Genomic DNA, 20,295 nt, shown 5'->3' on the forward strand with positions numbered 1-20,295 from the left:
TATATACCGTAGGGAGCTCCAATCGGTAGGCTACCGGGTTAATGATGGCGGCGACCCTAAACGGACCAATAAACCTAGGACACAATTTAAGGGATGGTATTTTAAGTCTTATGTTTTTTGTGGACAACCACACCCAGTCACCCACACTCAGGTCCGGACCTGGCACACGTCTACTGTCAGCCACACGTTTGTACCTTGCACCCACGCTCAACAGGCACTTTTTCACTTTCCTCCAGACGGATGACAGATGTGCTCCTAACATGTCCTCCTCCGGAACGCCGGAAGAGCCCCCCTGACTCAAAGTACAAAATTGAGGATGGTGCCCGTAAACACAAAAGAACGGAGACTCCCCAGAAGATTTCTGGCGGTGATTGTTTATGGCAAACTCAGCCAAAGGAAGGAACGTCGACCACTCCTCCTGGTTGTCGGAAACAAAACAGCATAAGTACTGCTCCAAATTTTGGTTCATATGCTCGGTCTGACCATTTGACTGAGGATGAAACGCCGAAGAATGCGACAACTTGATCCCCAGCCGTGAGCAAAAAGCTTTCCAAACTTTTGCAACAAACTGAGTACCCCTATCAGGCACGATGTCAGACGGGACCCCGTGAAGTCTGACCACCTCCTGCACAAATACCTGAGCCAGAGTCTTAGCGTTAGGCAACGAAGGCAAAGACACAAAGTGCGACATTTTTGAGAAACGATCAACAATCACCAAGATGACAGTGTTCCCAGCTGAGGAGGGCAAGTCTGTGATAAAATCCATGGAGATCTCCGTCCATGGCCTACTGGTACCTCAAGAGGAAGTAGTGTGCCAGCAGAATGGGAGCGGGGCGTCTTAGCCCTAGCGCACGTGGTACATACTGACACGTATGAGACCACGTCCTGTCAGATTTTGGGCCACCAAAACCGACGTGACACCAACTCCAAGGTACCCCTAACCCCTGGATGGCCAGCCAGGATCGCATCATGATGTTCTGCCAACACCTTTAGGCGAAGATGGAGCGGTACAAAGGATTTGTTAATGGGAAGATCAGGTGGTACCTCCTCCTGAGCCTCGGCAAACTCAGCCTCAACCTCGGTTGTGAGTGCCGAGACCACTACACCCTTTTGGAGGATGAATACCGGTTCTTCCCGAGGTTCTCCCCCCAGAAAACACCTGAACAAAGCATCCGCCTTAGTGTTTTTAGACCCAGGTTGGTAAGTGACAAAAAGTTGAACCGCGTGAAAAACACTGCCCAGCGAGCCTGCCTGCGGGACAGACGCTTGGCTGACTCAAAATACAGCAGATTCTTATGGTCGGTAATAACAGTAACCTAATGAACCGACCCCTCCAAAAAGTGTCGCCATTCCTCAAAAGCCAACTTGATAGCCAACAACTCCCTGTTGCCTATATCGTAGTTACGTTCGGCGGGCGACAGTTTCTTGAAGAAATAGGCACATGGACGCAAGTCGCCCAAGGATGAGCCTTGAGTCAGCACCGCCCCCACTCCAACCTCAGATGCATAGACTTCCACAGTAAATGGTTTCGATACATCCGGTTGCACCAGAATGGGAGCTGAAGCAAAACTGTTTTTCAGAAACTCGAATGCGCGCACAGCAGCCTCAGACCAGGCGGAGAAATCAGTACCTTTTTTTGTCATGTCAGTGAGCAGTTTAGCAATGATAGAAATTTTTTTAATAAACTTTCTATAATAGTTAGAAAACCCCAGGAACCGCTGGAGCGCTTTTAGGTTATCAGGCCGTTCCCAATGCAGCACCGCTTGCACCTTAGCGGCGTCCATTTTGAACCCTGAAGCGGACACCATATAACCCAAGAAAGGCAACTCCTGAACCGAAAATACACATTTCTCCAGTTTAGCATAGAGCTTATTCTCTCTGAGCAGCTGTATCACCTGCCTAACATGCTCTAAATAAGTATCACGGTCACATGAATAGATGAGAATGTCATCAAGGTACACAATAACGAATTTTCCCATGACATGAGAGAACACATCGTTTATGAAATGCTGAAAAACAGCAGGCGCGTTTGTCAGACCAAATGGCATCACCAGATTTTCAAAATGACCCTCAGGAGTATTAAAAGCCGTTTTCCACTCATCCCCTTGATGGACTCTTATGAGGTTGTACGCCCCCCTGAGGTCAAGCTTAGAGAACCACCTAGCACCAGCCACCTGATTGAACAGATCAGGTATCAGCGGCATAGGGTATGGGTCACGAACCGTAATCTGGTTTAACTACCTGAAGTCCAGACACGGGCGTAATCCGCCATCTTTCTTCTTAACGAAGAAAAACCCTGCTGCCACAGGCGAGGACGAAGGCTTGATGTGCCCTTTGCTCAGACTCTCAGCGATGTAGTCTTTTAAGGCTTGCCTCTCAGGACCAGAGATGTTAAACTTCCTAGCTTTCGGCAATTTGGCCCCTGGTTTTAACCTAATAGCGCAGTCATAGGGACAATGTGGTGGCAATTCTGAACAACCCTTCTCAGAAAACACATCTGCGAAATCCAGCAGAGACTCAGGAATACTAGGAGTCACAGCGGACACACACGTGGCCAGGCAATTCTCCTGGCAGAATCCGCTCCATTGGATGATGTCCTGAGTTTTCCAGTCAATCACCGGGTTGTGCACAGCCAACCATGGAAAACCAAGAACCATTTGAGCAGGAAGATTACTGAGCACCTTACATGTAACTTGCTCCGCATGTAGGACCCCAATGTGGAGTTTAACTTCAGCCACAAACTCAGTAATCTCCCCCTGTGGGAGAGGAGCTGCATTGATGGTGACCACCGGGATAGGATGAGGCAGTTTATCGCTCCTGAAACCGGCTGTGCGCGCAAACTCCTCATCAATGAGGTTAGTGGCAGAACCACTATCCACAAACACAGTAATAGGCAGCTCTCTGCCAGCGACCACAACCTTGGCAGGGAGCATTCATTGAGAAACCACTATGGAGGATATGCATAAGCTCAGATCGGCCTCCTCCACACCCTCTGAGCTTAGTAGTTTTTCCGCCGTTGCGCTTTTCTTAGATAGCAGAGGACAAATATTAACATAATGACCAGTTTTACCACAGTAAAAACAGGCTCTCTGCTTCCTGAGCAAAGGGGCATGATGCTTCACATGTGACACCCCTGCGATTTGCATAGGCTCCGTGGGCTCACTTGCAGCAACCTCAAGTGTACCTACGCTCTCTCTGATAGGCGGCGTCTCTTGCACCCCCTGACGCAGACGGCGATCAATACGGATAACAAGACTCATAGTGGATTCTAGAGAAGCAGGAGTCTCATACATCAGAAGGGCTTTTTTAACCCTTCCTGAAACCCCATGAACAAACTGACTCCGCAGCGCAGGATCATTCCACTGTGTGTCTACTGCCCAGCGGTGAAATTCAGAACAGTAATCCTCCGCCATAAGCTCCCCCTGGCAAATAGCGTGAATTTTAAATTCTGCTAGACCCATTCTGTCAGGATCCTCATAAATGAGTCCAAGAGCAGAAAAAAAACTCTCCACTGAGTTATAAGCAACAGAATCAGATGGTAAAGAAAACACCCATGCTTGAGGATCCCCGTTCAGTAATGACAACACCAGACCCACACGCTGAGCCTCATTACCTGAGGAGATTGGGCGCATATGAAAATATAGTTTACAAGATTCATGAAAAGTAACAAATTTACTGCGTTTCCCAGCAAACCTTTCAGGCAAAGCAAACTTTGGCTCAACAACTCTGCCTGCAGATTCAGCTTGCACATTAGATACTACTAGACCCTGTTGCTGAACTGCCCCCTTCAGCTCAGTGACCTGCAGGGACAGCGCCTCCAACTGGCGGGTTATGGAAATCATGGGATCCATGGAATACAAAAATATGGCCGATTATAATGTCACGATAATACTGGGTAGACTACAACTGATTACCTGGGCCCCTGCAATATCCCTCAGGCTAGGGAAACCCTGTCTGTCCTCCCAGAGTTTACACTGATGGTGTGCATGTCTGGGCTGCCAGGCCTCTCCCTGATTCCTGCTTCAGAACTAAGCTGAAACCTCCACCCACCACCCAGTGATAAGACCTCACACCAACCCCTACAGAAAGCACAGACAGGGAAAACTAAAAACGCAACACGCCGCATACACACTAAGGAATACACTATAATGTGCACAGGGCAAACCAAGACACAAATATAGGAAGGAGAAATATGACAAAGGATAATGCACCACCAGATACAATATTTCCTCTCCAAGACCACCACTCCGAACCGAGATCACCAGGCACAAGACACAAGCTATAATCGGCAAAGCCCAGCAAAACTATTTAAAGGCAGTGGGCGTGACTCAGCCTTCAACCCGAGTACCAGCCGGATTAACCCCGGATAATCTGGATCTAATCTAACCGGCACCACTGAGCATATAGTGGACGAATAAGGAATTACTGCTGTCTGTCGGACGCCCTAGTGTGAACAGCGTCCGACATGACAGCCGAATACTTTCGCCAGGCACTGTAAATGTTATATGGGTTGTGACAAAATCACTGGTGAAGTAATGGAGGGGGGGATATGTTATACTACGCCGAATGGCGTCAGTTATATAAAACCCAGAGTTTTTCCTCCAGCACAGCAAGTGTTGCTAGGGTTAAGCTCAGTTATATTGTGTGCTGGTTTTTATGTGGACATTCATAGAGCGGGTGGGAGAATATCCACCTTATCTCCACCTACAGAGACCTTGGTGATGTCACAATCAATTAATCAGTCGCATGGTCTGGGGCTTAAATTACTTACTTTCATAAGGTTTCAGTGTGCAGTGTACCTGGAGAGGAAACAATCCCGGAAAGTGTTTGAGCCCGTGTGATATGTTAAGGACCTGTGCCGAGGACATTGTACCTGTGAGCTGGCTGAACCCCACTAGGAAAAGGACTGTGTTTTCTTTTTGTTTTGTTTTGCTGTTTGGTCCCAGAGGGCCGTGTTTATTTTCCCAGCTTGGTTTAGGCTGCCTTCAATAAACCAAGCACTTTCTTAAAGATACAGTGTTCTGTTTATACCTCTGTGTCCAGCCGAGTGAGCCGCTCTACCACAGGGTGGAAATTGCAATTTTCACTTAGTATTAGTTGTGCGTTATTTCTAGAAAACATATTATTTATATGAAGCACCTGTGGGGTAAAAATTCTCACTAATCCCCTATATTCCTAGTTCGGTGTAGTCTTCAATATAGGGTCACTTTTAAGGATTACTGATGCTTCAAGGATTCTGCAAATACAAAGCAGCTTTTGGGTACTAGTCCCACAAAATCTGAAGTCAAATTCCTTTCTTTACCTTGTGAGCTTTGCCTCATACCCAAACAGCAGTTTCATGATACATATGGGGTATTGCTACTTTATTAATATTATTTAGAAACTGCAAAAAAAAAAAAAGTAGAAAATGTTGAGTAATTTCTCTGTTCTTAACACCTGCAATGTTACAGAACAAAATGTACTGTATTACCATGAATATCTGCAAAAAATGATTTGGTTAAGTTTTGCCTTCTCTCTGCTTTAATTCCTGTGAGCCTTCTACAATCTTCCCAATTTCATTTCAATAATTTAAGAACTGAAGTTTGACTTTTTACCCCCTCTAACCACCTCAACAACTTACTTTTAGGGACCAGCTAAACATAAAAGTCTCCTAATGTCCAAAAACATGAAATGCTCTTTATAAAATAAGCTAGCAAAAAGTAGATCTAGAAATTGAAAATGTTCACACATTTTATGGAATAGTTATCTCTCCCTTAAGCAAAGAAATGTAAATTTTAAAATCACTATGTTTATGCAGATTTTCAATGAATTTTGTTTTTTCACAAAACCGAATTTATCAAGCAAAACGTACACATTGTACTTTAACATTAAATCAGAGAGAAATTGAAGTTTGTTGAATACTTTGAATATAACAATAGTATTTCATAACTTGATCTTCAATTTTTTTTTATAATACTATTCAGCATTAAAAGTTATTTATTTTGCAAATCAGTTTATTAAGATATTTGGCTTCAGTGCTGGAAAAAAATAACTTCTAAGTGATCTCCAAGCCACTGCTTGCTACTTAGTCAGCTTTTCTGGCTTTTCTGTATTGGTATGACAACCGCACTCCATTACTATTCGTTGGGACTATGAACTCTTGTCAGTGGAGGGAGAGGCACCTAGGACTGCGCTCATTCCACTCTAAGGTATTCGGTGCAGACTTCTTCCTCTCAGCGCTTAGGATTGGACAGTGTTTCCTGGATAAGCACCACTACATTGTGTTTCCTGCACTGTACCATCAGCAGAAACTCTACTAGCATAGTTGTGTGAGTTTCAAGAGCTGACACAGCAGCAGTGGTTTGGAGGTCAATCAGCAGCAGTTGTTTGGAGGTCACTTAGATGCACGTTTTTTACAGAACTGAAGCCAAAACTTGTAATGCTAAATAGAGTTAGTAAACAAATATTGAAAATGTAGTTAGTTTTTAATTATATACCGTATATACTCGAGTATAAGCCCACCCGAGTATAAGCCGAGACCCCTAATTTTGCCACAAAAAACTGGGAAAGCTTAATGACTCGAGTATAAGTCTAAGGTGGAAAATGCAGCAGCTACTGGTAAAGTTCAAAAATAAAAATAGATACCAATAAAAGTAAAATTAATTGAGACATCAGTAGGTTGTGTTATTGAATATCCATATTGAACCAGGAGCCCCATATAATGCTCCATACAGTTCATGATGGGCTGCATACAAAATACGCCCCATATAATGCTCCATAAAGTTCATGATGGGCCCCATAAGATGCTCCATGCCAAAACATTTTCCCCATATAATGCTGCACAAAGGTTAATGATGGCCCCATAAGATGTTCCATATTAAAATATGCCCCATATAATGCTGCATAAAAGGTTAATGATGGCCCTGTAAGATGCTCCATACAATATATGCCCCATATAATGCTGCACAAATGTTAATAATGGCCCGATAAGATGCTCCATAGAATAATATGCCGCATATGCTGCTCTATAAAGGTTGAAGGCCCCATAAGATGCTCCATAGAATAATGTGCCCCATATGCTGCTGCTGTGATTTTAAAAAAATGACATACTCACCTCTTGTCGCCAGGTGCAGGAGACGCCGCTGGCTCAGGCCCCCGGCACTTGCGATATTCACCTGTCCCCGTTCCACTGCCACGCGCCGCTAGGTCTTCCGGGTTTCTGCAGTGACTGTTCAGGCAGAGGGCGCGCACTAACCAAGTCATCGCGCCCTCTGCCTGAACGTTACAGCCAGAGGACGCGGAAGACAGAGCCAGGCGGTGGAACGGGAACAGGTGAATATCACATGGCTCACCCTCCCCCGTTATACTCACCCTCCTGGCACGGTCTGCACATCCCTGCTTCTCCGATGGTCTCCGGCGTGCACTGGCAGCTTGTTCCTCTGTTCAATGGTCACATGGTACCACTCATTAAGGTAATGAATATGCGCTCCTCCATGCCTCTGGGAGTGGAGGCGCATTCATATTCATTACTTTAATGAGCTTTACCATGTGACCGCTGAACACAGGAAGAGCTGCAGGCGCCAGAGACCATCTGCAAAGCAGTGACTAGCAGAGACCGCGCCGGGAGGTGAGTATGTTACGACAACCGCCACTCCTCCCACTCCCCGCTGACTTCCTGGGTCAATGACTCGAGTATAAGCCGAGAGGGGCACTTTCAGCCAAAAAAAATGGGCTGAAAATCTCAGCTTATACTAGAGTATGTACGGTACTTTATTTTTAGAGAATATTTCTTAAAATGGGTGTGTGGGTATGTGGATTCTCTGCACCAAGTACAGTAAATAATGATGAAATATAAAATGTAGAAACATTTCTAGAACAAATTCTGATTTGTGCCATTTACCTAGAAGGATTGATGCCATCTGAAGGTGCTGTGAGTCCAGACTTCTTCAATGACTATCATCTTCAGAATGGAGATCTTATTGGACAACATTCTTTCAGCGCAGGGTAATATCTATATTTTTCTTCTTTTTTTTTGTATTTTGTAAGGTTTTCTCACTGAACTCTAGAATTAAGTCTTTTACCGTTTTGGAACATCAAAAAATGCTACAATCTAAACATGTTGCCTCTCGTAAGCCACTACATCTTCACTACATATACATATATGATTTGTTAGTGGGTTCAGTGTTCAATAATAAAATTCACGGTATGTTTTTTCATTTATTGTGGCGTGTTATGGACTATAGAGAATGTTTACTCAAAATACATTCCATAAATATAGATATTGCACATTGCCTTTATTATTTACATTGTAGGTTTAATATATATATCTGAAACAAACTTTTTATGATGCAAAGCGCTTAAATTCATTGTCATCAGGTACCAATGGTCAAACCAACACAATCAAATATTTATGGAATATCTCCTTAGTATGCAGTTAAAGGGTTATTCTCAACTTGCCTGTTGAGGTGCTCACAACTCTGCAGTCTCCTCACTTCCTGATTTCTGGCAGGGCTGGCTCTCCTCCTTGATTGACAGATCTAGTGAGCTGTAGAAGTAGTAGAACTATAAAGCTCAGGACAGGATCTGCTGTAATACAATCATCGATCAGTGCTTTGTTCTGGAGAGTACCCTGCCATCACTGTATTTGCATATAGAGTTAACAGTGCATTTGGACAAGTATATTGCTCATTGAGAGCTATGATGCTTGGTACTGGAGAGTGGGTGAAAGTGGGAGTTCAGGGTAAGATTACAGATAAAGGCAGTTTGTCAGAATTTTAGAGTTTGTACAAGGAAGTTAAGCAACTCGAGTCTGCTTAACCCCTTCATGACCTTGGGATTTTCCGTTTTTCCGTGTTCATTTTTCGCTCCCCTCCTTCCCAGAGCCATAACTTTTTTATTTTTCCGTCAATTTGACCATGTGAGGGCTTATTTTTTGCGGGACGAGTTGTACTTTTGAACGCCATCATTGGTTGTACCATGTCGTGTACTAGAAAACGGGAAAAAAATTCCAAGTGCGGTGAAATTGCAAAAAAAGTGCAGGCCCACACTTGTTTTTTGTTTGGCTTTTTTGATAGATTCACTAAATGCTAAAACTGACCAGCCATTATGATTCTCCAGGTCAGTACGAGTTCATAGAAACCTAACATGACTAGGTTATTTTTTATCTAAGCGGTGAAAACAATTTCCAAACTTTGCTAAAAAAAAAAAAAAAAATTGCGCCATTTTCCGATACTCATAGCATCTCCAATTTTCATGATCTGGGGTCGAGTGTGGGCTTATTTTTTGCGTGCCGAGCTGGCGTTTTTAACGATACCATTTCGGTTCAGATACATTCTTTTGATCGCCCGTTATTGCATTTTAATGCAATGTCGCGGCGACCAAAAATTGTGGCGTTTCGAATTTTTTTCTCGCTACGCCGTTTAGCGATCAGGTTAATGCTTTTTTTTTATTGATAGATCGGGCGATTCTGAACACGGAGACACCAAATATGTGTAGGCTTGATTATTTTTTTTATTGATTCATTTTGAATGGGGCAAAAGGGGGGGTGATTTAAACTTTTATATTTTTTTTATTTTTTTCACATTTTTTTCTACTTTTTTTTTTTTTTACTTTTGCCATGCTTCAATAGCCTCCATGGGAGGCTAGAAGCAGGCACAAAACGATCGGCTCTGCTACATAGCAGGTATCTGATGTTCGCTGCTATGTAGCAGAAATGCAGGTGTGCTGTGAGCGCCGACCACAGGGTGGGGCTCACAGCTGCCGGGGATCAGTAACCATAGAGGTCTCAAGGACCTCTATGGTTACTATTCTGAAGCATCGCCGACCTCCAATCATGTGACGGGGGTTGGCGATGCGCTCATTTCCGGCCGCCCGGCCGGAAGCGCCGGTTAAATGCCGCTGTCTGCGTTTGACAGTGGCATTTAACTAGTTAATAGCGGCGGGTGAATTGCGATTTCACCCGCCGCTATTGCGGGCACATGTCAGCTGTTCAAAACAGCTGACATGTCCCGGCTTTGATGCGGGCTCACCGTGGAGCCCTGCATCAAAGCAGGGGATCTGACCTCGGCTGTACTATCCCGTCTGAGGTCAGAAAGGGGTTTTTCTGAAGGTCTTTTGCAGTCAAGCTGGGGTTCTGATTTGCCTCTCTAAGTCTATGTGCACATGTTGTGGTTTTTGGACACACCGCGGAATTGCACCAGATCCGCAGTGTAGTGCACAACCAATGTTAATCAATGGGAATCCAGAAGTGGTGTGTACATGCTGCGGAAAAATCAGCGCGGATTTGCAGCGTTTTATTTTCTGCAGCATGTCAATTCTTTTTGCGGATCTGCAGCGTTTCTGCACCTATTGACTCCCATTGAGTCAGTCAAATCCGCTGCAAAACCACAGCTGTAAAAAGATTTGCGGATTTGCTGCGGATGTACAGTACAGACCAAAAGTTTAGACACACCTTCTCATTTAAAGATTTTTCTGTATTTTCATGACCATGAAAATTGTAAATTCACACTGAAGGCATCAAAACTATGAATTAACACATGTGAAATTATATACTTAACAAAAAAGTGTGAAACAACTGAAAATATGTCTTATATTCTAGGTTCTTCAAAGTAGCCACCTTTTTCTTTGATGACTGCTTTGCTTTGTATATATATATATTTATGCTTCAACACATGTGAATAAATACATCACCCTTTGCAAGATATAACCTGAGAGAGTGCGGCTGTTTTCTTGTACATCGGGAGATGTGACCTCTCTACACGGCTCTGGTGATACAGTGACAGGATTTAATCCTCCTGCCGTGATTTCACCAGAGTTCATGCTGTCACTACCGCTGCGTGAGGCCGGGTAGCGCAGTCGCATCTCCCGATGTGATTGTTCTACACGGGAGATCGTAGGTGGACACTCGTTATTAAATGGATTACATCGCAACAGGGAGTATTTGTGTTTTGTTTTTGTTTTTTTTTGCAGCAGCAGCAGATCGAGGGCTTCACATGGATTAACAGTAATAATAAAAATGGCAAACTGTGTTGTGTTTTATTTCATTAAAATACTTTATTCTGGCTGTCTTTATTTAACATGTAACAACTATAGGATTAGTAATGGATAGGTGTCTTATTGACACCTCTCCATTACTAAGCCATGGGGTTGATGTCACCGCTACTTGCCACCGCTACTTGCTACTTGCCACCGCTACAGGGCAAGGGGGAAGAACGAGGTTAAGTGCCGGAATTGGCGCATCTTAGAGATGTGCCTTTTCTTGGGCGGCTGAGATCTGATGTTTTTAGCCAGGGGGCCAGTATCCATGGGTCCTTCCTAGGCTATTAATATCAGCCCACAACTGTCTGCATGGCCTTTGCTGGTTATTAATTATAGGGGGACCCCACATAATTTTTTTTTGGGGGGCTCCCCTATTTTAATAGCTAGTAAAAGCTAAGTATACAGCTGTGAGCTGATATTGATAGACTGGGAAGCTCAATGGGTATTACCCCTTCCCAGGCTATAAATATCTGCCTCCAGTCGCTGGCTTTCCCTCTGGTGGATAAGAAAATTACATGCGAGCCCACTCAATTTTTATTCGGTCTCCCATGACAGCACCACGCGAGAGGGGATCTGCCCTTCAGGGACAGGAAACCTCTCTCCCGCATCAGTTGGTTTTCTGTCCCTGACAAGGGAACCTTGTCAGACATACCTTTTTAATGATGGTAGAAGATAGAAGTTCGCCCAGGCCCGGCTGGCCGAATCAGATAGCGTGGGTCCCCTGCCTCGGTCTGTCCTGTGTGCTGGAAGCGCCACACTGCAGGGGAACTGAAGATGTAATCGACAGCAGAAGAAGCCGCCTTCGGGAAAGGGGAGCTTGCTTGAAGATGGTCCGTCGCCGCGGGTGCTGGGTGAGTATGCTGCGTTTGTCCCCGGGGGCCGCGACCAGGCTGGCGGTGGTGTTTCCTTGAGGCCGTGGTCTGCGCAGTGGTGAGTCCATGTCAGGGCAGCTGTGGGGAGTCTGGTGTGCCCTGTGTGACACGGCCAGCATGGGGTGGAGCCTGGTGAAGCAGTCGCAGGCATAACCCGGTGATGCGTCAGACATGCGCGGTAGGCGCCACGGGCAGTCCTTGATGACGCATCAGGGCATGCTTTGATAATGTCACGGTGTCGTTGAAAAACATGGCTGCCCCCAATGGAAGGCACGGCTGAGCGGCAGGGGGCCTTGAGTGGAGCAGAGGTCCAGGCCAAAGGGGTAGGTAGCTGCATGTGGCTTGGGGGCACGGTCACCGGGGGGGGGGGGGGGGGCGTTCAGCAGCCACAAGAGCACCGGGCAGGCCATTGGAAAATCCTGCTGGCCCCGACCGGGGGAGGTACCTGAGGGGGTGGCCGGCTATTTAAGGAAGCCAGGATGGAGGCTAGGTGCTTCCGGGTCCATTTTTTTTTTTTTAATTCTTTATTTAAGTTTTCACTAAACATAAGAAAAAACATGTTATAACAAACATAAGCTCTCGTGTCAGAAATACAGATGGTTTGTTACTTTACAACAAGTCATAAGATAATCAAGAGAGACTGTATTATCAATATATACTCGTTAGATAATAATAACAGTTGAGCATACAAAACAGAAAACAAAAATTTCAGGACCATAGAAACTAGCCCTAGATATCAATATGAGCTATATAAGAAATTTGTAAGGCTAGGGGGTGCAACAGGAAGGACTAAAATATCGCAAGTAAAGTTGTTATCAATTGAAGAGGAGGAATGGAGGCAGAAAAAAAAATGGCTGGAATGTGCAAAAAATTGTTGCAAACGTGGAGGGGGGTCGGTCATCGCGTCCTATTTGAAAAAATTCGAGCTAGGGGGACTCTTGGTAGGGAATTGGAAGGGACAATCCTCAATTTAGATTTCTTATCCTAGAACTAGGAGTGGGGGATGAAAAAGAAACCCAAGGAAGCCAAGAGGCACTAAACTTCTCGTGGGTTCGTGTCTCCCAACTAGATAATTCCTCCAAGCGATATAGGTCTTGAACTTTAAGGGTCCATTCATTGAACAATGGAGGGGTTGTTTTTCTCCAGTGTATTGAAATCAAATGTTTTGCAGCTGCTAATAGAATGGGTAGTAAGCCGTGTTTCTTTGGGTTAAAGGAGGAAGAAGGGAGGGAAAGCAAAACATCTTGAGGAGCTAGGTCTCGATCCATTAGGCCCATACTATGGAGAGATTTGTTTGTCTGTCCAGAATTGCTTTAGCTCCAAACAGAACCAGAAAATATGAGCTAAGGAACCTACGGATCGAGAGCATCTCCAACACAGCGGGGAGTCCACCAGTCCCAAATGAAACAGATTTTCTGGGGTTCGGTACCACCTAGAAAGGATTTTAAATGAATTCTCTTGTAGTAGGATACACCTGGAGAACCCGTGAGAGTTAGCAAGTACCTGTTGGGTTTCCTGGGAGGACAATGTCACCCCCAACTCCGTTTCCCAAGAGGAGAGGTATAAGGGTTTAAATTGAGTTGGGCTTTTGAGGAGGTTTGCGTAAAGTTTAGAAACCAGTTTGGTGATTGGGGATTTTAACTTCACTAGTAAATCGAGCCAAAGCCAATCTGAAGAGTGACTTACCTTGGTTCTAAAATTCGTCAATATGCGGTATATGTGATATTTTTGGAGGAAATTAGTAGGTTGTTTTGTGGCTTTGATTGGCCAATTATCTTTGCAAGGTACTTGATTTGATAGGAATTGAGAAATTGGGGCGTCTGGAAGTGATGCCCAGAGTCCATAGGTGTCCTCATATGTAGGGTCTACCAACCATGGGATTATCCCAATCGGAATACTGTCAAGAAAGTGACAGTACGGGAGCTGATTTGGTATAAGGGAGCGTCTTATAAATAAAGTATTTTGTAGGATCTCATCAAGTTTTTTATGTGGGCAATTGAAAGACGACCAGAGATAAAGATTAACCTCTTCGCCCAACAGGGCAAGTTCTAATTTTGTGTTGAAGTTTTCTGGATTAGGTTTTAGCAAGTTTATCCATCTAGCGAGATGTATGGCTTTATAATAAGTTTTGATATCTGGAAGGCCAAGACCGCCCCTACCTCTGGGATAAGATAGAATTTATAAGGGAGTCTGGCTTTTTTGTATTTCCATATGAATTGAGAAATCAGTTGGTTGGCTGAATGGAAGAATGAATTGGGAAGGGGTATGGGAACCATGTTCATGGTATAAAAAAATTTTGGGAATATGTAGGATTTAATGACATTTATTCTTCCCATCCAAGATAGGTAGGGTAGATCAAAATTTTTTAGATCCGCTTGAAGCCGTGCCAGGAGGGGAGTGTAATTGCATTTGTAAAGGGAGGAGGGGTTAGCTGTTAGATAAATTCCAAGATATTTTAGTTTTTCTGAGGGCCAATTAAAAGGGGTGCTTTCTTTTAATTCTAGGATGTCTGAGATCTTTGCCGAGATATTTAATGCTTCAGATTTGTTTGCGTTTATTTTGAAGTTAGAGATCTCGCCATAGTCATCAAACAGGGACATTAATTTCGGAAAAGATGTTTTGGGGTTGGAGGTCAAGATTAAAAGGTCGTCGGCAAAAGCAGCTACTTTGACCTCTAGTTTACCCATCCTAAGACCTTTGATCTCATTATCTTGTCTAATCTTTTCCATCAAGGTTTCCATGACCATGATAAATAGGGAGGGTGAGAGAGGACAGCCCTGCCTGGTGCCGTTAGTTATGTTAAAAGGTTCGGAAAAAATACCATTCATCCCGACTTTAGCAGATGGGTCCACGTAGAGGGACATTACAGCGTCTATAAAGGCTGTTGGGAAGGCAAATTTTTTTAGCGTGCAGACCATGTATCTCCAACTGATTCTGTCAAATGCTTTTTCAGCATCAGTCGACAGAATAGTCAGTGGAGTCTTAGTTTTCTTTGCATACGAAATAGCGTGAAGAATTTTAGTGGAATTGTCTTTGCCCTCGCGGCCTTTCACGAAACCCACCTGGTCGGGGCAAATAACCCTGCTCAAAACACCACTCATCCTTGAAGCCAACACTTTAGCCCACAATTTCAGGTCCGAGTTGAGTAATGAAATAGGGCGGAAATTGCTGCACAGGCTGTCATCTTTTCCCTCTTTTGGTATGATGGTAATGTAAGCCTCTAATGCTTGGCGAGGTGGAAGCTTCCCTTCTAAAAAGGAATTAAAAAGATTTACTAGGTGGGGGAGAAGGATATCAGAGAACTTTTTGTAATAGCCCATCGGGAAACCGTCAGGGCCAGGTGCTTTCCCATTCGGGATCGTTTTTAAGATATCATTTAGTTCTTTAAGTGTGACTTTGGTCGTGAGTGTTTTGCAGTCTTCAGGGGAAATTGTCGGGAGGGAAAGAGGAGCCAAAAAGGCTTGAATTTTAGCCGTGGCCGACGAGCAGTTATTCATGTCTTCAGAAAGGGGCAAATTATATAGGGATTCATAGTATTGCCGGAAGGTCTCGGCAATCCCTTTTGAGTCCACTACTCTCTTGTTTGCCGTCGTGAGGATGCTTTTTATGAATTTTTTCTCTTTTTGTTTCTTTAACAGTTGTGTGGTGAGTTTCCCACTTTTGTTGCCATGCAAATAAAAGCGGTGTTTGCAATACATAAATAATTTAACCGAATTTACGTTTAGCAAGTCTTTAAGTTTGCTTCGAAGGAGACTAAGTTCTTGGTATGACTCAGATGATTTAGTGTTTTTATGTGCGCGTTCTGCAATAGTTATTTGGTGGAGGAGGGATTGGATTTCTTTTTCTCTTTGTTTTTTAGTATATGAGCTAAGTGAAATGAGTTCTCCTCTGAGGACGGCTTTGTGTGTTTCCCATATAATGGGAGTAAGGTGTCCCGTATTTATGTTCTCAGTAAAGAATTGAGAGATGATAGATTTGAGCTTATTTACATGTTTTGGGCTATCAAGCAACGACTCATTAAGTCTCCAAGTCATAGCAGGTCTGGGTAATGTTGTGATGAGGATTTCAATAAAGACAGGAGCATGATCTGATAAAGTGATTGCGCCAATTTTAGAAGACTTTATTAAGTGTAAGGCCCGAGATTGTATTAGAAAATAGTCAATGCGATGATAAGAGTTGTGTGGGGGCGAGAAGAAGGTGTAATCTTTCATGGTGGGGTTAAAGCTGCGCCATGGATCTATTAGTTGTAAAGAGTTTAATTTATTTAAGAGTTTTTGTCTCGATTTTTGAGTTAGAGAGGAGGAGCCGCTGGAAGTGTCTAGAGTGGGTTGTAATGTCAGATTTAGGTCTCCACCAATAATCAGTAAACCCTCCTTGAAAAGCTGTAAAGTGTCCAATGATTTGAGGATCCACTGTGTCTGATTTATGTTTGGGGCGTATAAATTAGCTAAGGTTATTCTCGTATTTGCTAGTAGTCCTTTTATAAAAATGAATCTGCCTTCCGAATCAGTCAGACTATCCTCCAGTGTGAATGGTAGACCTTTTTTAAGCGCTATACTAACCCCCTTAGAAGCGGAGGAAGAACAGCTGTTGTACCATGTGGGAAAAGAGGAGAAAGACATATTTGGAGTTCTCCCCAATTTAAAGTGAGTTTCTTGAAAAAAAGCTATTTGTGTTGCTTGTTTTTTAAGTAATGTGAGGATCTGATTTCGTTTTGCGGGAGAATTCAAACCTTTCACATTGAAAGACGCTACCGTGACCGTACTCACATCTACACGATTAGCCGCCATGCATTCCTTCCTCAAAGTCCCCTGTCACACCATGGAGCCTGAAAAAATAACAGAACAGGGTGATTAACCAGCTATATACAAAATAGAGCTCGCTTATCGCAGGGGGGGGGGGTACACGAGCCCAAACATAAGCGAAGGAAGGTCCAAGTGGCGACCTCTTATCTTTAGATTATCTTAAAGACAGAAAACATGTGAACATAGCAATGAAGCTATTTTCAAGGTATTGGTAAAAACACTAGTATTGAGATAAAGAAACATAAAACATCTAATAATGTAGAGGAATTCTCCAAGTCTGGAGAGAAAAGAAAAACAAAGACTCCATCATCTCCATTCATTACAATAAAAAAAGAAAAGCATTGGTATTCAGGGGCAAACCGTAAACATGCCCTACTCAAAAGAAAAGGAACCAGACCAGCATTTTTGACCCATTTCAGGTTGGAAGTACTTTAGAAGCGGTCTTCTTCGGCTTAGGAGAAGCATTCTTTTTTTTTAACCAACCATTCTTGTGGTTTGGTCAGTTTAGGGAAGTTCCATCCTGTATCAACTGGCATCCAGGAGGGGATGTCTATCGGCGAGATGTCGAGGGTCGACCAGGCCTCTCCCAGATCCGCCGGGGATCGTATTGTGATTTGGCGGTTGCCCACCGTAATGGCTAGTCCAAAGGGGTAGAGCCACCTGTACATCAGACCACGTGACCTCAGTTCCGCTAGGAGTGGTTTGAGCACTCTCCGTTTAGTTAGAGTAGATGGGGCGAGATCTTGGAAAAGTTGCAATTGAGCACCTTCATATGAGGGATTGTCCTTTTCTCTTGCGCCTGATAGTATTGCTGCGGTGTCAACGAAGCTCAGGAGGCCGCAGATGATGTCTCTTGGCGGCTCTCCCTGTTTAGGTTTGGGTTTAAGGGCACGATGAACTCTCTCAATGACAATGAAGTCCGCTCTTTCTTTCCCCAGGAGGTCAGAGAAGATTTCTCTGGCGACCTTGTCCAGTGACTCGCGGGCAAAGGATTCAGGGACACCTCTCAACCTAATGTTTTTTCTTCTGCTGCGGTTTTCCTGGTCTTCTGCAGCAAGAAGGGCAGTATTAAGTTGGTGTTGTTGTTGTAGGAGTTGGTCGCGTAAGGATAAAATAGCATCGGTCGCTTCCATGTTGGCAGACTCTAGAGTTTCCACTCTCTGGCCCATATGCTGTAAGTCTGCACGCAAACCAGAAATTTCTTCTAAGAGTGGCTGCATACTTTGTGCAAGTAATTTTTTCATGAAGGCTCTAGAGATTGGGGCTGAGTCCTCCAAGGTGGATTCACAGTCCGAGCCCTCTCCGCTAGAATCTGAATCTTCCAAGATGTCTGGAGAGATGGGTCTTTTAGATGATTTTTTTGAGGGAGTCTGAGGCATTTCTGTTCCTTTTTTAAGATATTTTTCTAAATTTCCATGTGTTTTACGAGCCTGATTATCAGCAAGAGTTTTAGCTGAAAGTTTATCACGCTCTTTGTTTGTTCTACCCATAATAAAGCTTCTGAAAGCTTGATATGCAATGGTCACCACTTGAACATTCAAAAGAAAGTTATTAAATCATTGTTGAGTGTAAAGCGATTTTCTACTGTTCGAGCATAAGTTTGCGCTTTGTAGCTATCCGGCTTTTCCCGGGGATATAGAGTAGAATAAACAGCAAGTATATAAAGTATATAAAAAAAGTATATAAAAAATATAAAGTATAATATAAAGTATATAAAAAAAAAAAAATGTTGTTGGAGCAGCAGTTCCTCTAAAATCACCAGAAGATGTCAGTGGAGTACTGCATATTAATCCCACTAGTTCACTGTTTGTAGATATGAGTAGGTTGCAGGGGAGATATAGTAAGTTTTATAGGTGAAAAACAAATTGCACCCTGGTCGGTCCGAGGCACAGCGCCGTCCACTGAAGGGGATTAACACTGTCTCAATTATATACACTGTTGTGCCAAAGAGCTCCAGAATTGTCAGCAGCTTAAGAGTTAAATATAAGTGCGGTGCCTTGCTATTTGCGCCCGTTGTCTTTGGATATGGGGCAGCAGAGGGGAGCAAATAATAAGCCTTCAGTGCAAGTAAGACAGCAGGAGAAAGACCGTTAAATCTCCCTGTCAATGAGTGCAGTGTCTCCTTACCGCATCCGAGACGGGTCCAAGATGGCGCTGGCGCAAAATTTTCCCACGCTTCTCCAGGGGCACTTATGTCGGTAACCAACCGCCAGAACAGAGGGGTCGCACACCACGGGAGCCAGAGGGGCAATCAGACCCCACAACTCACCGGCTGCACCGCACCTCCCCCCTTGGATCCCCGCGTTCAGAGGCCGGAAATGAGAGCCAAGAGGGCGCAAGCCCGGACTCCGCAAGTCCTCAGCCCCAGTCCGCAGCAGCAGGAGGCAGGTATGTATAAGCGTTGAGCCGGGGCGAGGGGGTGGGAGCGGCGCCCAGCAGCAGCGCCTCCGAGAAGCAGCCCCCTCCGGTACAGGGCTAATTCCAAGGCGGCGCCGCGTCACACCACCATCCGCACCTCTCCCTCAGAGCTCAGCAGATCCACCTTCCGGGTCCATTTTTAAGATGGAGTCAACAGCAGCTGATGCAACAGCAGTCACCAGTGCAGCAGCAACTCGCAGAAAAGCCCCATGTAAGAATCACCCAGCGAGGGTCTAGTAGCAGTGGTCACACTGATGGCTTAAGGACCATTTATAGGAACAGGACGGACAAAACTCCAGCACATAAGGACAACTCGGAGAGTGACCGCCTGCGGATTAATGTACCACTCAGTACACATCACGGGTAAGTGATCTTGGAGAAAGTTCACTTGGTGGTGTACTGTTCCCCTTTTTTTCTCCAATTTTGTCAGGGGAGAAAATGTACCTCTAAGGCCAAGCATAAGAAGTGTGTGGAGTGCCGCTGCCGGAATACTATGAAAAAAAGCTGTGCGGGCCATGCATACAGCATTTAGTAGCAGAAGAGACTCCAGACTTTACATCTAGTTTAAGGGAGATGGTCAGAGGTTAGGGGTTCAGTGAGCTCCCTTTCCCAGGAGAGAATCCTTAAGAGAAGAGAACCTAGCTCTCCTGTGTCAGTATCAGGGAGTGACTCGGGGGAAGTAATATGGGATTCATCCCCATCATCTTCAGAGGCCCGGTCAAGCCGCTCCTGTTTCCCACTGGACTGGGTGAACTGGCTAGTGAAGATGGTAAACAGTACAATGGGTATTGTGGACCCCAGCTGGAAAGGTCCTTGCAGAAAATGATGTTTGAGGGGCTGGATCGGAAAGTCCGCAGATCTTTTCCCATAATATGGTGCACCACCACATTATGGGTGTCAGGTCCGCGCATTCCCACATGAACAGTTTCCTAGAAAGTGGATTGGTCCTCGTGGGCCAGTTGAATGGCCAACAAGTTCTCCCGATCTGACCCCCTTACACTTTTATCTTTGGGGTCATCTGAAGTCAATTGTCTATGCTGTGAAGATACGAGATGTGCACCAACTGAAACAACGGACACTGGAAGCCTGTGCTAGCATTTCTTCTGCGTGGTGCTATCAGTGTATCATGAGTGGGAGAAGAGGGTTGCATTGCAACACAATGGGCAGCACTTTAAACACATTTT

The 20,295-nt window shown here is 44.5% G+C and overlaps 1 protein-coding gene across 3 annotated transcripts in view; it reads left to right on the plus strand.

The window, feature by feature from the left end:
* The window catches only part of KIFAP3 (kinesin associated protein 3), an 811,853-nt gene that overhangs the window by 741,399 nt on the left and 50,159 nt on the right, over positions 1 to 20,295 (plus strand). For 2 of the 3 annotated variants that reach the window (XM_077276224.1, XM_077276226.1), the window contains one exon: positions 7,884 to 7,983. In XM_077276224.1, the coding sequence (XP_077132339.1) occupies positions 7,884 to 7,983 (100 nt within the window). The remainder of the gene's footprint in view (positions 1 to 7,883; positions 7,984 to 20,295) is intronic. The other variant, XM_077276225.1, reaches the window with a different exon arrangement.

This window comes from Ranitomeya variabilis, chromosome 8 (assembly GCF_051348905.1).
Source record: "Ranitomeya variabilis isolate aRanVar5 chromosome 8, aRanVar5.hap1, whole genome shotgun sequence".
In the NCBI taxonomy this organism is placed as follows: Eukaryota; Metazoa; Chordata; class Amphibia; order Anura; family Dendrobatidae; genus Ranitomeya; species Ranitomeya variabilis.